The 18,614-nt window shown below is 30.1% G+C and overlaps 1 protein-coding gene across 2 annotated transcripts in view; it reads left to right on the top strand.

Annotated features, from left to right (window-relative positions):
• The window catches only part of LOC143075322 (vacuole membrane protein 1-like), a 162,074-nt gene that overhangs the window by 40,629 nt on the left and 102,831 nt on the right, over positions 1-18,614 (top strand). Inside the window, exon 7 of one of the 2 annotated variants that reach the window (XM_076250706.1) lies at positions 605-1,390. The exons of the other annotated variant lie outside the window; for it this stretch is intronic. Coding sequence (XP_076106821.1) covers positions 605-801 — 197 coding nt within the window. The 3' untranslated portion in view covers positions 802-1,390. Of the gene's footprint in view, positions 1-604; positions 1,391-18,614 lie in introns of those variants that run through there. 2 annotated transcript variants of the gene reach the window in all.

Raw genomic sequence — 18,614 nt, 5'->3', positions numbered from 1 at the left:
TCCACGGGTCTGCGTATCAGTCCTCTCCGCTTGCCTTAGCTGATGACATAGACTATTTATACGAAGAAAAGTTAACTTGAAACACTATTCTGCGATTCATGTATCAAACTAAATTATCCTAAATGAAAGACCAGGCATACTGCTTCGAAAATGACTGGATGTTATCCTCATATCCTCAGCCTTGTTACATTTTGATACTTCCGAGTTAAACTGCTGTTTTTTTTATTTTTGTTTTGTCAAAATGATGTGGATGCTTGAGCATCTGAGCATACATGCAAGCTATGCCACTGCAAGGGGAGGGTTCCTGATCAATGTTTTTGAATGGGGACATATAGTCCTGGGTTGGGACAAATTACTTTTGATTCATTAACATTAGTTTGATACCAATTTTCGTGGGTACAGGTGAACATTGAATTCAAATGTTCATTGAATAACATATTTTGAATAGGCTTTGAATACAGAGATTGGAAAAATTACAAAATCAAATATCCACGATTATGCAAGTTTTAAGCAATCCATGAAAATGAATGAATCCACAGTATTCTTTGAATGTGACCAATGGTTTTATCCATTAATAATTGTCAATATTATTTAAATATTTTAGAGGATGCAACCGATAGAGAATTGACAGATTTAATGCAAGAAATGGAAGTGATGAAATTAATAGGATGCCATGAAAATATTATTAATTTCCTGGGATGTTGTACACAAAATGGTAAGTGGTGTACTTTAAGGGTTAAAAACGATCTTGGTCCAATGGGCAGCACTTGTTGTCTGTCGTCCATATTAAATGTCCGTTAACTTTTAAAAAATCTTCTCCTCGAAATTACACAGGACCCATGCTCTGAGAAAACCATCAACTGCCCCCTGTCTGATTTGCTCCAAATGGTTTAGTTTCAGAGATATATACAAAAATCTGCATTTTACCCCTATGTTCCATTTTTATTCATGTGGGCCATGAGGGTTGGAAGGTGGGGTCATCTGATACATTTTTTAAAGAAAAAACATATTAATTATTATGGTCAAGTATGGTTAAATGTGTCTCAGTAGTTTCATAGAAAGAAGATTACCCACACATGTCAGATTTGCTCTAGGTGTAATACCACCATTGATTTTTCCCTATTAAAATTGAAAAAGGAAATGGGGAATGTGTCAAAGCGACAACAACTCGACCATAGTCTTTGTTAAATTTGCACTTTTAGAAAAAATGTGCAGAATTTATCTTTGTTACAAATAAAGATATACTTGGCATGAGTAAAGTTTTATCCTGTCCAGTACTATAGAAAAAATTTAACATAACATTTGATTGCATACAAGAAAATAACCATCACTGGAACTTAACCAATCAAAGGAGTAGGAGCAATAAGGCCCTTATTCGGCCCAAAAATTACTGTAAATTAAAAAGTTATCATACATATAGTTATTAAGATGCACACAGATATACAGATTATGTGACGTCATTTAAATATATTGGTAGATAAGAATATCAATTGTGGTAAATATAAATAATGTGTGTTGCATGAATTTAATATTTGAAATTTCAATATTTTCACAACCATAAAAGAAATTGTGTTTATTTAAATATTATGGAATCTAACATCTGAACAAGAATTTGTGTATTAATATTCATGTCACGTGATAAGATAGGCACGATAGTAGATAAGGTGCACACAGATATACAGATTATGTGACGTCATTTAAATATATTGGCAGATAAGGTGTACATCGTAGTTACAAAGCGAGTTAAAGTGGCTGTGAATCGAAATATATATATATATTATTGTGGAAATTCCAATACGTCACAAAGCAATATGGCGATTGTTTACATCAATGTTGACAATGAGTTGACAATGAGATGATGTGTTGAAACACGAAAAGGAAAATATCTCTCGAATGTGAATAAACTGCATGCAAACGTAAGTGAATCTATATATCAGATATTTTATTTAGTATAAAAGAATGCAGTATTATTCGATTTTGTTTTGTAAAGAATATCAATTGTGGTAAATGTAAATAATGTGTGTTGCATGAGTTTAATATTTGAAACTTCAATATTTTCACAACCATAAAAGCAATTGTGTTTATTTAAATATTATGGAATTATACATTTGAACAAGAATTTGTGTATTAATATTCATGTCACGTGATCAGATAGGTACATGGTAGATTAGGTCCACACAGATATACAGATTATGTGACGTTATTTATATATATTAGTAGATAAGGTGTACATCGTAGTTACAAAGCGAGTTAAAGTGGCTGTTATTCGAAAATATATATATTGTTGTGGAAATTCCAATACGTCACAAAGCAATATGGCGATTGTTTACATAATAATAATAAAATTCTTTATTTAACGAAGGTAACACATTTAACAATTACATGTTAATCTTCAAAAACTATCAATACAAATAAAAAACGTACAAAAATACATACAATATAAAATACATAATACAGTTAAATAAGCACATATGCATTCAGTAGAAGAAGAAAAAGAAATACATTAGTTTCATGCATCTTTATTCTGTTCAGTTAGAAAATAGTTTGAACAGTTGGTCATAAATGTATCTAAATTATCTATTTCTTTAATATTATTTGGTAAATTATTCCAGGTAATAAGACCAGAATATTTAAATGTTCTTTTCAAAAAATCAGAATTAGGTCTTGGTACTGTGGATTCATTTTTATTCGTGGTATACCAATTTTCGTGGGTTTCGTGGGTCACAGCGAACCACGAATTAAAGAATTCAACGAAGAATTAAAAACCAATTGTTCAGAGAACAATTGAAAGTCTTTCCACACCAGAGAAATTTGGATAAGAAGGTAATTTGTTTATACTGATGCGATAAATGATGGTTTAATTATCTTTTTGAGTGATATAAGGGAGATAATATGCTACTTCCGGTGAAATGAATGTCACTTTCGGTCTCATATGATAGCTTCTTTCACACTGATTCTAAAAATATATAGTTTCTATATACTTTTGTATGTAGAATGGGAGATAATTGGCCACTTCCGGTTTGTTGGAAGTCATTTTTAGTCTTTAGTAATCTGTTTATGTATCTATATGACAAATTATATGGATTTTGAGTACTTTTATGTGAAAAAAATTGCAAAAAAAGCTACTTCCGATTTTCTAAAGGTCACTTCCGGTAGCCATTTTTCAAGGTCATTTGTCACTTAACCTTTTGTATAAGGTCAAATGTCTTTATAATGAACTTAATTGAAGTTGTAATCAAATAACTTTATATCAAGACATTTCAGGGGCAATAACTCCTATAAGATGCCATTTAATTGTATAAGACTAAATGTAGCATATCTTCATTACAAAAAAACTGACATTTTCCACTTGTTTTTTCTCTGTACTCTCAAAATGTCGGAGAAAATGCAAAAACAAGCAAAAATCACAATTCAGAACTTGACCTTGACCTTTGACCTTGACCTCATTTTCTAAGTTGGGACCTAGAGGACTCAAATAAAAACATTCCAGGGTTATACGGTTAACTGTTTATGAGTTAAACAAACATACCGACAAATTTATTTTGTAAAGGTAGATAACTCCTATAAAATTTCATCGAATCGCTTCGATCCAAATACGCCAAAAATTACTGAGGATGAAACGAACAATTTGTAAAAAGAATTTTGTCGCTATCTTGTTTTGTTACGAAGGAGATGCACACAGAGGGTAAACAGTGAAAAAGGGAGATAACTCTTACATAGATAATGGTTCCGCTCAGCAGTGTGAAATTTAAAAGCGCATTTACTATACGATACTTTATGAGAAATATCTAAGCGACATATTGCGAAACAAACATTTTGCGCAAGAACAAAATTTGGCGGAAGAAAAAAATAAAAAAAATAATAATAATCAGAACAAAAACAATAAGTCTTTCCACAGAAAAGTGGAAAGACTTAATAATCCCGAGAACTGTGTATGGAGTTGGATGTTTATTTCCGGTTATGTTATGCAGTTTTAGTATAGTGTTGACTAGCGATAAACACTGTAACATAACACGTGATTTTTACTGAAAGAAGATACAAGTATTTTGAATAAATCTATAATAAATATATCGAATATCAGTGATAATTTACTTTTAAAATTGATTAAAACTGTTCATGGAAAATAACTGCAAGTTGTTAATTACCGTGTCATAGTTTGGTTTACCAGTGATTAAAATCAATAGGATTAAGTACGGGGATATTGCCCGTAGGTAATATTGTTTATGACAGGAACATTTATTTTCACACCTTATACTTATATCACTGTTTATTCTATCGTGATTAGGGAAATTAGCTTTCAATCATAAAGTTTTGAATGCCTTATAGAATTCAGACAAGAATTTATAAATTGTAAAACAAACAAATAATTAGTTAGTGTTTCCTACAGGTGGTTTTGGCGTGTAATGGCGCCCTGCCGCGATTTCTCGAAGCCCTGCCCTTTTTGGGAAAAAAAATTTGCGCCCTGCCCTAATTTTGTCGAAATTCCTGACGCCATGCCTTTATCGTCGTAATTAACAACTGGTACTGAAAGACATATTTTATGAATACCGCTCGAGTTATTTCCCTTCAAAACAAAAGTTCACTAGGTCGCCATTTTGTAATCGATTTCGTAATCAGCTGATTAGCAAACTGCAATAGATTGAATAGTGAATACAGATACTAATCACGGGTCCTGATTGTATCCCCCAAGTCCCAGAAACATCGTTTTGCCTAGAAGATTAATGAAAAAACATCGATGTGATGCTTAGATAATTTTTTTTTACAGCTGATAGATTTCTAATTTACATAATTTACATTGTTTGCATGGTTGAACAAGCCAATGAACGGCGATCTGACATGAGACATTTGTCAAATTGAAAAGTAAAAATTCTTTGCAAACTATTTTTTAAATACAAATGCTTGACTGTACCTTAAATGAAATGAATAAAAATCCAAACTAAATTATTAAAAGCAGAATAATCCAGAAAATAAATGGATTCCTTGATCAAATGTTTTCTTTTGTTTACAAACATGTCACATGATCATTTTAGGCGGGAAAAATACTTGGGGAAAACACCTAAGTAACAGACAACTATGTCTGGCTATTTATAGACATTTAAAATAAACAGCTGATATGGTAGTGCCATGAAAGTAGTAAAACTTGTTGTATCTATATTAATTTAATTTGGAAAAGGGTGTAGAGGGGAAGGGGTTAATTTGTAAAGTTATTTTTTTTTGTAATTTAATAAATTTTGGTTACTAAAAATGACCCTGGATATCAGGGAATGTGTCAACCTGTTTTTAAGGAAAAAAAGGAGGATTTGTCAATGACAATTGATATGACCAAAGCAATATTTTTATATACATGTATATGACATAGTGCTTTCTTGTTTTTAAAGAACTGATTTTGTTTTTAATTGTGTTTATTGTTTTAAATATTTCATATATATATGTTTTACACACTTTTTCTTGTTTAACAATTTGTTTTAATGATTGATTACAGATGTATATGTCCTTTTTATAGTATTAAACTAGTATGTTTTAAATGAATCCATTTTATAGAAATTGCCTGTTTATGTTAAGTAAGTGCCCTAAAATTGTTGTCCATCGCGCTTAATGTGCCCTCTGAGCTAACAATTACCCTGCCCTTTTTAAAAGCTGCAGGAAACACTATTAGTTGTCTCTGCCCATTATTGTAATCGAAGTTATCAATGAACACTTTAACCTAGAATGACCAATTAAGCGAGGATTTTGACAACTCAAAACTTTTTCAATGAATTCCTTCTTTTTTGTTTTGTTTTATTATTGATCGAACCAAGGATGTTATATAATCTCCTAAATCAAAAAGAAATCCACGAATTACGTATCTAATTGTTTTGGTTGTAATCAGCGATCCACGAATTTACGTATACCACGAAACGTCTTTTTTTCTCTATCCACGAAAATTGATACCCACGAAAATAAATGAATCCACAGTAAATGAAGAAGTGGCATGTTCACGTCCTTAATATATGCATATTTATTTGCCACTTGACTTTAAGAAGCCATCCTTTAACATATTTGGTCGGGTTCTTGTCTCTTTGACATATTCCCCATTTCCATTTTCAATTTTATCATCAACTAAAAAGTAAAACAAGACAAAGAAAATTTGCCTGTCTGTAATTGTAGGAACTTAATTTCACACAGTGGCAATTTTCACAAATAAATTTATATTCTCGCTCTATCATTTACCGAAATTGACGAAATACCTATTTGCTGTGACGATGTTTGATATTATACAAACTAAAGGCATGTAGAACAAAATCAGAAAACTTTTCCAAAGCCCGAAGTTTTTTTATTGTTTTTATTTTTCTTCTTCAAAAGTTTGACAATGGAATTTGATACACAAATCCGAACATTTGAGTTTAATAAAGCATATTACACATAGAGTTTGTTCTAGAACGGGAGCCTGTCGTGAATTTAAAAGTGATGCAAAAGACGTCACACTTCTTCTGACGTCAATCGAAGTAAAACCGTTAAATATTTTAAACTAAACACTGGTGTTGTCACCATAACTAATTATGGTTTATTTCATACAACACAAACGATTTAAAATGGGCCGTGGCATTTTTGAGAAATAACTTTAAGGCCAAAATATTGGCCATGTGGCACAGATTTTCTGAATACCATTAAAGTCAATGAGGCTATCAGTTTTTACAAATACTAATAAATTGCAATTAACACCAATTAAAAGACTGATCAAATATAAAAAAAAACACAAATACAGAAAAAACATTCGACACTTGAGAGTGATAAATGAACGAAGCAGACATACTGTGGTGTCATCACACGAGCAATCATATACAGGTACCATGCAGAATAGCGTGACGTTATCAATTGTTGTCAGGGTTGCCATGGCGCTGTTTGATAAAGTTCGAAGCCAGGCCGATTCTTAGCAGTCAAAGGTAAAACGTTTTTCAATGCCATGGCAGTCAAAGGGTCAATACTCTATGATAAAACCACAAAAACGTAAAACGCTTCAAATTCTACAAACTGGCATGTAGACTCCTGCTGTCCTTTTGTAGCTAAGTACAAAAAATGTACAAGGAGAAGACATCATATCTAAGTTTTATTTATCCGGTTGGGAACAAACCCTCTATATGGTGTTTATACCTGTATAGAGGGATAAAATTATTGCTGGTGCTGGAAAAATATAAAATATGTTATTTTTGTGAAGTCATGAAAGGCTATTTTATTTCTTGCCTGGATCCCTTTCTGCGACAGGAAAGTGTCACAGCAAGAATAAGCTTTTGGTTCGATCTGGCCCCACGTAGATCCGGCCCAAGTTGATCCGGCCCAACGTCGATCCATCCCATATTTAAAATCGATCCGGCCCCAATAAAAAATATATTTATCATGTATATAAGAAATAAAAATAAAGATATATATTAATTGTAATTCATAAATTTTTATGATTTTTATTATAATGTCAATAAATGTAAAAGGTGTACGGTAAAAAAATAAAAAAGACCTTTGAAAAATATCTATTTTAGATGAGTATAAAACAACTAGGTTGATTATGTTTTTATTGCAAGTTTTCTAGATTATTGGGTATATTCATATTATAACGTATATAAAAGAACTCAAACATCAACATTAATCAGCAGTAAGGCCCTGGGATGTTCTCCTTACTTTTATCAAGGACGCATAATACTAAAATATTAATATTATGGGTATTTAAGTTAAATAAACCTTTTCAGACATTTAAATGGTAAAAATTCTCGAAATTCACGAAAACACATGAAAATAATTAAAAGTTAATGGCTTGTTTTGGAGCATTAATAGGTCATAATAATAATTCTCACTGATTGTTGTTATAATTGCCTTTGAAACATTAATAATTGGAATAATCCGAATGAAACAACTGGATTATTCGGGTTAATCTTAATCAAATTGGTTACGCTTCTGCGCATGTGCACCATTAGGAAATTTAATTGTGCATCCGAAAGTTTCAAAATAATGATATCATTTATTCATACAATCCATCTCGTGTTAAATTCAAGTATGTACGAGGAGAGTATGACTTCAAATCAATTATGCTTGAACAAAAATATATGGATTTAGTCATGTTAGTTGTTCTGTCTGTGTTCAGATCTTTAACGCAATCAAATCATATTCCAGTTTTGGACATGTGTTTTTTAAAACGAAGGTTAAAATATTTTATGTCAAAGAGAAGATGTGGTATGATTGCCAATGAGACTACTCTCCACAAGAGATCAAATGACACAGAAGTTAACAACTATAGGGCACAGTATGGCCATCAACAATTAGCAAAGCCCATACCGTATAGTCAGCTATAAAAGGCCCCGAAACGACATTGTAAAACAATTCAAACGAGAGATCTAACAGTCCAATCTATCAAAAACAAATATGTAACACATAAACAAAGGACAACCACTGAATGACCGACTCCTGACTAGGGACAGGAACATACATACAGAATGTTGCGGGGTGAGACATAAGAGGTGTGTTCATATTTTTTTTTTATTTAAGCGTTCATCCTGAGATTGCGGTACCTTTTTGGTCACTATTTATGTGTTGCCTCTAAATATGAATTGTAACACTTTATAGTGACTGAACAGGTTGATTTAACTTCCTCAAGAAACAGAAAAAGAAGACGAATTCAATGGAACAGCTCTAGACTATTTAACATGCAAGCTGATTATAGATAGATTTATAAGGATAGTAACGTAAGTTATCAATAGATTGAATAATAATGGGGATAACCAACATTTTTATGCCGCAGCCTTAGCTATGGATGTTATAGTTTGACTCGACCAAATGTTTGAAACTTATACACAATGCTTATTACGCAAAACACGGATCAAGTTTGAATTTTAGTGGCATAACTTTAACCTTTCTAGAGAAAATGTATAGTACTATCAAACACTTATCAAAGCTGGTATATAGACCAGTTACATCCCTGAATAAGTAAACATTAAATAACTAAAGAGCATTACAAATAGTATCAACAGGTCAAATAAACAAGAAAGTAAGATTTGAGAGTACTCTTAGTTACTGAAAAGCCAAAAACAATTAATTAAAAAAAAAATCATGCATCAGAGACTAGAATCAACTAAAACAGATCCCAGAGATTTAGTATTTCAACGTTATGAACAGTCAAAGAAGACATGACTTGTGCAATGCCAAAAATAAATGTATGCTTGTTAACATATTGAAAAATTGCTGAATTTTTCGTCGTTTTCTTTCTCAAACTTAAGTTTCCCTCAACCTAACGTTATAAAACTTATACACAATTCTTATTGCAACAAAATACAGATGAAATTCAAATTTTGATGGTGTTACTATTACTTTTCTAGAGTTATGCCCCTTTACAAATGAAAAAATTACTGAATTTGTTAGTTGGTCTATCTTTTGAAACATGCTTGGTATAATTGGTTTTTATTGTGTAGAAAGATAGTACTATTATGTTAGATGGTCTATCTTTTGAAACATGCTTGGTATAATTGGTTTTTATTGTGTAAAAAGATAGTACTATGATGTTAGATGGTCTATCTAATGAAACATGCTTGGTATAATTGGTTTTTATTGTGTAGAAAGATAGTGCTATGATGTTAGATGGTCTATCTAATGAAACATGCTTGGTATAATTGGTTTTTATTGTGTAGAAAGATAGTACTATGATATTAGTTGGTCTATCTTTTGAAACATGCTTGGTATAATTGGTTTTTATTGTGTAGAAATATAGTACTATTATGTTAGATGGTCTATCTAATGAAACATGCTTGGTATAATTGGTTTTTATTGTGTAGAAAGATAGTACTATGATGTTAGATGGCCTATCTCATGTAACATGCTTGGTATAATTGGTTATTATTGTGTAGAAAGATAGTACTATGATGTTAGATGGACTATCTAATGAAACATGCTTGGTATAATTGGTTTTTATTGTGTAGAAAGATAGTACTATGATGTAAGATGGTCTATCTAATGAAACATGCTTGGTATAATTGGTTTTTAGTTTGTAGAAAGATAGTACTATGATGTTAGATGGTCTATCTAATGAAACATGCTTGGTATAATTGGTTTTTATTGTGTAGAAAGATAGTACTATGATGTTAGATGGTTTATCTAATGAAACATGCTTGGTATAATTGGTTTTTATTGTGTAGAAAGATAGTACTATGATGTTAGATGGTCTATCTAATGAAACATGCTTGGTATAATTGGTTTTTATTGTGTAGAAAGATAGTACTATGATGTTAGATGGTCTATTTAATGAAACATGCTTGGTATAATTGGTTTTTATTGTGTAAAAAGATAGTACTATGATGTTAGATGGTCTATCTAATGAAACATGCTTGGTATAATTGGTTTTTATTGTGTAGAAAGATAGTACTATGATGTTAGATGGTCTATCTAATGAAACATGATTGGTATAATTGTTTTTTATTGTGTAGAAAGATAGTACTATGATGTTAGATGGTCTATCTAATGAAACATGCTTGGTATAATTGGTTTTTATTGTGTAGAAAGATAGTACTATGATGTTAGATGGTCTATCTAATGAAACATGATTGGTATAATTGGTTTTTATTGTGTAAAAAGATTGTACTATGATGTTATATGGTCTATCTAATGAAACATGCTTGGTATAATTGGTTTTTATTGCGACATAAGATAGTACTATGATGTAAGATGGTCTATCTAATGAAACATGCTTGGTATAATTGGTTTTTATTGTGTAAAAAGATAGTACTATAATGTTAGATGGTTTATCTAATGAAACATGCTTGGTATAATTGGTTTTTATTGTGTAGAAGGATAGTACTATGATGTTAGATGGTCTATCTAATGAAACATGCTTGGTATAATTGGTTTTTATTGTGTAGAAAGATAGTACTATGATGTTAGATGGTCTATCTAATGAAACATGCTTGGTATAATTGGTTTTTATTGTGTAGAAAGATAGTACTATGATGTTAGATGGTCTATTTAATGAAACATGCTTGGTATAATTGGTTTTTATTGTGAAGAAAGATAGTACTATGATGTTAGATGGTCTATCTAATGAAACATGCTTGGTATAATTGGTTTTTATTGTGTAGAAAGATAGTACTATGATGTTAGATGGTCTATCTAGTGAAACATCATTGGTATAATTGGTTTTTATTGTGTAGAAAGATAGTACTTTGATGTTAGATGGTCTATCTAATGAAACATGATTGGTATAATTGGTTTTTATTGTGTAGAAAGATAGTACTATGATGTTAGATGGTCTATCTAATGAAACATGCTTGGTATAATTGGTTTTTATTGTGTAGAAAGATAGTACTATGATGTTAGATGGTGTATCTAATGAAACATGCTTGGTATAATTGGTTTTTATTGTGTAGAAAGATAGTACTATGATGTTAGATGGTCTATCTAATGAAACATGCTTGGTATAATTGGTTTTTATTGTGTAGAAAGATAGTACTATGATGTTAGATGGTGTATCTAATGAAACATGCTTGGTATAATTGGTTTTTATTGTGTAGAAAGATAGTACTATGATGTTAGATGGTCTATCTAATGAAACATGCTTGGTATAATTGGTTTTTAGTGTGTAGAAAGATAGTACTATGATGTTAGATGGTCTATTTAATGAAACATGCTTGGTATAATTGGTTTTTATTGTGAAGAAAGATAGTACTATGATGTTAGATGGTCTATCTAATGAAACATGCTTGGTATAATTGGTTTTTATTGTGTAGAAAGATAGTACTATGATGTTAGATGGTCTATCTAGTGAAACATCATTGGTATAATTGGTTTTTATTGTGTAGAAAGATAGTAATATGATGTTAGATGGTCTATCTAATGAAACATGCTTGGTATAATTGGTTTTTATTTTGTAGAAAGATAGTACTATGATGTTAGATGGTCTATCTAATGAAACATGCTTGGTATAATTGATTTTTATCGTGTAGAAAGATAGTACTTTGATGTTAGATGGTCTATCTAATGAAACATGATTGGTATAATTGGTTTTTATTGTGTAGAAAGATAGTACTATGATGTTAGATGGTCTATCTAATGAAACATGCTTGGTATAATTGGTTTTTATTGTGTAGAAAGATAGTACTATGATGTTAGATGGTGTATCTAATGAAACATGCTTGGTATAATTGGTTTTTATTGTGTAGAAAGATAGTACTATGATGTTAGATGGTCTATCTAATAAAACATGCTTGGTATAATTGGTTTTTATTGTGTAGAAAGATAGTACTATGATGTTAGATGGTGTATCTAATGAAACATGCTTGGTATAATTGGTTTTTATTGTGTAGAAAGATAGTACTATGATGTTAGATGGTCTATCTAATGAAACATGCTTGGTATAATTGGTTTTTATTGTGTAGAAAGATAGTACTATGATGTTAGATGGTCTATCTAATGAAACATGCTTGGTATAATTGGTTTTTATTTTGTAGAAAGATAGTACTATGATGTTAGATGGTCTATTTAATGAAACATGCTTGGTATAATTGGTTTTTATTGTGAAGAAGGATAGTACTATGATGTTAGATGGTCTATCTTATGAAACATGCTTGGTATAATTGGTTTTTATTGTGTAGAAAGATAGTACTATGATGTTAGATGGTCTATCTAGTGAAACATGCTTGGTATAATTGGTTTTTATTGTGTAGAAAGATAGTAATATGATGTTAGATGGTCTATCTAATGAAACATGTGATGTAAGATGGTCGATCTAATGAAACATGCTTGGTATAATTGGTTTTTATTGTGTAGAAAGATAGTACTATGATGTTAGATGGTCTATCTAATGAAACATGTTTGGTATAATTGGTTTTTATTGTGTAGAAAGATAGTACTATGATGTTAGATGGTCTATCTAATGAAACATGCTTGGTATAATTGGTTTTTATTGTGTAGAAAGATAGTACTATGATGTAAGATGGTCTATCTAATGAAACATGCTTGGTATAGTTGGTTTTTATTGTGTAGAAAGATAGTACTATGATGTTAGATGGTCTATCTAATGAAACATGATTGGTATAATTGGTTTTTATTGTGTAGAAAGATAGTACTATGATGTTAGATGGTCTATTTAATGAAACATGCTTGGTATAATTGGTTTTTATTGTGTAAAAAGATAGTACTATGATGTTAGATGGTCTATCTAATGAAACATGCTTGGTATAATTGGTTTTTATTGTGTAGAAAGATAGTACTATGATGTTAGATGGTCTATCTAATGAAACATGATTGGTATAATTGGTTTTTATTGTGTAGAAAGATAGTACTATGATGTTAGATGGTCTATCTAATGAAACATGCTTGGTATAATTGGTTTTTATTGTGTAGAAAGATAGTACTATGATGTTAGATGGTCTATCTAATGAAACATGCTTGGTATAATTGGTTTTTATTGTGTAAAAAGATAGTACTATGATGTTTTATGGTCTATCTAATGAAACATGCTTGGTATAATTGGTTTTTATTGCGACATAGGATAGAACTATGATGTAAGATGGTCTATCTAATGAAACATGCTTGGTATAATTGGTTTTATTGTGTAGCAAGATAGTACTATAATGTTAGATGGTCTATCTAATGAAACATGCTTGGTATAATTGGTTTTTATTGTGTAGAAAGATAGTACTATGATGTTAGATGGTCTATCTAATGAAACATGCTTGGTATAATTGGTTTTTATTGTGTAGTAAGATTGTACTATGATGTTAGATGGTCTATCTAATGAAACATGCTTGGTATAATTGGTTTTTATTGTGTAGAAAGATAGTACTATGATGTTAGATGGTCTATCTAATGAAACATGCTTGGTATAATTGGTTTTTATTTTGTAGAAAGATAGTACTATGATGTTAGATGGTCTATCTAATGAAACATGATTGGTATAATTGGTTTTTATTGCGACATAAGATAGTACTATGATGTTAGATTGTCTATCTAATGAAACATGCTTGATATAATTGGTTTTTATTGTGTAGAAAGATAGTACTATGATGTTAGATGGTCTATTTAATGAAACATGCTTGGTATAATTGGTTTTTATTGTGAAGAAAGATAGTACTATGATGTTAGATGGTCTATCTAATGAAACATGCTTGGTATAATTGGTTTTTATTGTGTAGAAAGATAGTACATGGTCTATTTAATGAAACCTGCTTGGTATAATTGGTTTTTATTTTGTAAAAAGATAGTACTATGATGTTAGATGGTCTATTTAATGAAACATGCTTGGTATAATTGGTTTTTATTGTGTAGAAAGATAGTACTATGATGTTAGATGGTCTATCTAATGAAACATGATTGGTATAATTGGTTTTTATTGTGTAGAAAGATAGTACTATGATGTTAGATGGTCTATCTAATGAAACATGCTTGGTAGAATTGGTTTTTATTGTGTAGAAAGATAGTACTATGATGTTAGATGGTCTATCTAATGAAACATGCTTGGTATAATTGGTTTTTATTGTGTAAAAAGATAGTACTATGATGTTTTATGGTCTATCTAATGAAACATGCTTGGTATAATTGGTTTTTATTGCGACATAAGTCAGTACTATGATGTAAGATGGTCTATCTAATGAAACATGCTTGGTATAATTGGTTTTTATTGTGTAGCAAGATAGTACTATAATGTTAGATGGTCTATCTAATGAAACATGCTTGGAATAATTGGTTTTTATTGTGTAGAAAGATAGTACTATGATGTTAGATGGTCTATCTAATGAAACATGCTTGGTATAATTGGTTTTTATTGTGTAGTAAGATTGTACTATGATGTTAGATGGTCTATCTAATGAAACATGCTTGGTATAATTGGTTTTTATTGTGTAGAAAGATAGTACTATGATGTTAGATGGTCTATCTAATGAAACATGCTTGGTATAATTGGTTTTTATTTTGTAGAAAGATAGTACTATGCTGTTAGATGGTCTATCTAATGAAACATGATTGGTATAATTGGTTTTTATTGCGAAATAAGATAGTACTATGATGTTAGATTGTCTATCTAATGAAACATGCTTGATATAATTGGTTTTTATTGTGTAGAAAGATAGTACTATGATGTTAGATGGTCTATTTAATGAAACATGCTTGGTATAATTGGTTTTTATTGTGTAGAAAGATAGTACTATGATGTTAGATGGTCTATCTAATGAAACATGCTTGGTATAATTGGTTTTTATTGTGTAGAAAGATAGTACTATGATGTTAGATTGTCTCACTAATGAAACATGCTTGGTATAATTGGTTTTTATTGTGTAGAAAGATAGTACTATGATGTTAGATGGTCTATCTAATGAAACATGCTTGGTATAATTGGTTTTTATTGTGTAGAAAGATAGTACTATGATTTTAGATGGTCTATCTAATGAAACATGATTGGTATAATTGGTTTTTATTGTGTAAAAAGATTGTACTATAATGTTATATGGTCTATCTAATGAAACATGCTTGGTATAATTGGTTTTTATTGCGACATAAGATAGTACTATGATATAAGATGGTCTATCTAATGAAACATGCTTGGTATAATTGGTTTTTATTGTGTAAAAAGATAGTACTATAATGTTAGATGGTTTATCTAATGAAACATGCTTGGTATAATTGGTTTTTATTGTGTAGAAAGATAGTACTATGATATTAGATGGTCTATCTAATGAAACATGCTTGGTATAATTGGTTTTTATTGTGTAGAAAGATAGTACTATGATATTAGATGGTCTATCTAATGAAACATGCTTGGTATAATTGGTTTTTATTGTGTAGAAAGATAGTACTATGATGTTAGATGGTCTATTTAATGAAACATGCTTGGTATAATTGGTTTTTATTGTGAAGAAAGATAGTACTATGATGTTAGATGGTCTATCTAATGAAACATGCTTGGTATAAGTGGTTTTTATTGTGTAGAAAGATAGTACTATGATGTTAGATGGTCTATCTAGTGAAACATCATTGGTATAATTGGTTTTTATTGTGTAGAAAGATAGTAATATGATGTTAGATGGTCTATTTAATGAAACATGCTTGGTATAATTGGTTTTTATTGTGTAGAAAGATAGTACTATGATGTAAGATGGTCTATCTAATGAAACATGCTTGGTATAGTTGGTTTTTATTGTGTAGAAAGATAGTACTATGATGTTAGATGGTCTATCTAATGAAACATGATTGGTATAATTGGTTTTTATTGTGTAGAAAGATAGTACTATGATGTTAGATGGTCTATTTAATGAAACATGCTTGGTATAATTGGTTTTTATTGTGTAAAAAGATAGTACTATGATGTTAGATGGTCTATCTAATGAAACATGCTTGGTATAATTGGTTTTTATTGTGTAGAAAGATAGTACTATGATGTTAGATGGTCTATCTAATGAAACATGATTGGTATAATTGGTTTTTATTGTGTAGAAAGATAGTACTATGATGTTAGATGGTCTATCTAATGAAACATGCTTGGTATAATTGGTTTTTATTGTGTAGAAAGATAGTACTATGATGTTAGATGGTCTATCTAATGAAACATGCTTGGTATAATTGGTTTTTATTGTGTAAAAAGATAGTACTATGATGTTTTATGGTCTATCTAATGAAACATGCTTGGTATAATTGGTTTTTATTGCGACATAAGATAGTACTATGATGTAAGATGGTCTATCTAATGAAACATGCTTGGTATAATTGGTTTTTATTGTGTAGCAAGATAGTACTATAATGTTAGATGGTCTATCTAATGAAACATGCTTGGTATAATTGGTTTTTATTGTGTAGAAAGATAGTACTATGATGTTAGATGGTCTATCTAATGAAACATGATTGGTATAATTGGTTTTTATTGTGTAGAAAGATAGTACTATGATGTTAGATGGTCTATCTAATGAAATATGCTTGGTATAATTGGTTTTTATTGTGTAGAAAGATAGTAATATGATGTTAGATGGTCTATCTTATGAAACATGCTTGGTATAATTGGTTTTTATTGTGTAGAAAGATAGTACTATGATGTTAGATGGTTTATCTAATCAAACATGCTTGGTATAATTTGTTTTTATTGTGTAGAAAGATAGTACTATGATGTTAGATGGTCTATCTAATGAAACATGCTTGGTATATTTGGTTTTTATTGTGTAGAAAGATAGTACTATGATGGTAGATGGTCTATTTAATGAAACATGCTTGGTATAATTGGTTTTTATTGTGAAGAAAGATAGTACTATGATGTTAGATGGTCTATCTAATGAAACATGCTTGTTATAATTGGTTTTTATTGTGTAGTAAGATAGTACTATGATGTTAGATGGTCTGTCTAATGAAACATGCTTGGTATAATTGGTTTTTATTGCATAGAAAGATAGTACTATGATGTTAGATGGTGTATCTAATGAAACATGCTTGGTATAATTGGTTTTTATTGCGTAGAAAGATAGTACTATGATGTTAGATGGTCTATTTAATGAAACATGCTTGGTATAGTTTGTTTTTATTGTGTAGAAAGATAGTACTATGGTATTAGATGGTCTATCTAATGTAACATGCTTGGTATAATTGGTTTTTATTGTGTAGAAAGATAGTACTATGATGTTAGATGGTCTATCTAATGAAACATGCTTGGTATAATTGGTTTTTATTGTGTAGAAAGATAGTACTATGATGTTAGATGGTCTATCTAATGAAACATGCTTGTTATAATTGGTTTTTATTGTGTAGTAAGATAGTACTATGATGTTAGATGGTCTGTCTAATGAAACATGCTTGGTATAATTGGTTTTTATTGCATAGAAAGATAGTACTATGATGTTAGATGGTGTATCTAATGAAACATGCTTGGTATAATTGGTTTTTATTGCGTAGAAAGATAGTACTATGATGTTAGATGGTCTATTTAATGAAACATGCTTGGTATAGTTTGTTTTTATTGTGTAGAAAGATAGTACTATGATATTAGATGGTCTATCTAATGTAACATGCTTGGTATAATTGGTTTTTATTGTGTAGAAAGATAGTACTATGATGTTAGATGGTCTATCTAATGAAACATGCTTGGTATAATTGGTTTTTATTGCGTAGAAAGATAGTACTATGATGTTAGATGGTCTATCTAATGAAACATGCTTGGTATAATTGGTTTTTATTGCGCAGAAAGATTGTACTATGATGTTAGATGGTCTATCTAATGAAACATGCTTGGTATAATTGGTTTTTATTGCGTAGAAAGATAGTACTATGATGTTAGACGGTCCATCTAATGAAACATGCTTGGTATAATTGGTTTTTATTGCGTAGAAAGATAGTACTATGATGTTAGATGGTCTATCTAATGAAACATGCTTGGTATAATTGGTTTTTATTGCGACATAAGATAGTACTATAATGTTAGATGGTCTATCTAATGAAACATGCTTGGTATAAATGGTTTTTATTGTGTAGAAAGATAGTACTATGATGTTAGATGGTCTATCTAATGAAACATGCTTGATATAATTGGTTTTTATTGCGTAAAAAGATAGTACTATGATGTTAGATGGTCTATCTAATGAAACATGCTTGGTATAATTGGTTTTTATTGTGTAGAAAGATAGTACTATGATGTT

Source organism: Mytilus galloprovincialis, chromosome 5, assembly GCF_965363235.1.
Source record: "Mytilus galloprovincialis chromosome 5, xbMytGall1.hap1.1, whole genome shotgun sequence".
Taxonomy (NCBI): domain Eukaryota; kingdom Metazoa; phylum Mollusca; class Bivalvia; order Mytilida; family Mytilidae; genus Mytilus; species Mytilus galloprovincialis.
Note: the sequence above shows the minus strand (reverse complement) of the source record. Positions and strands in the feature narration are given on the sequence as shown.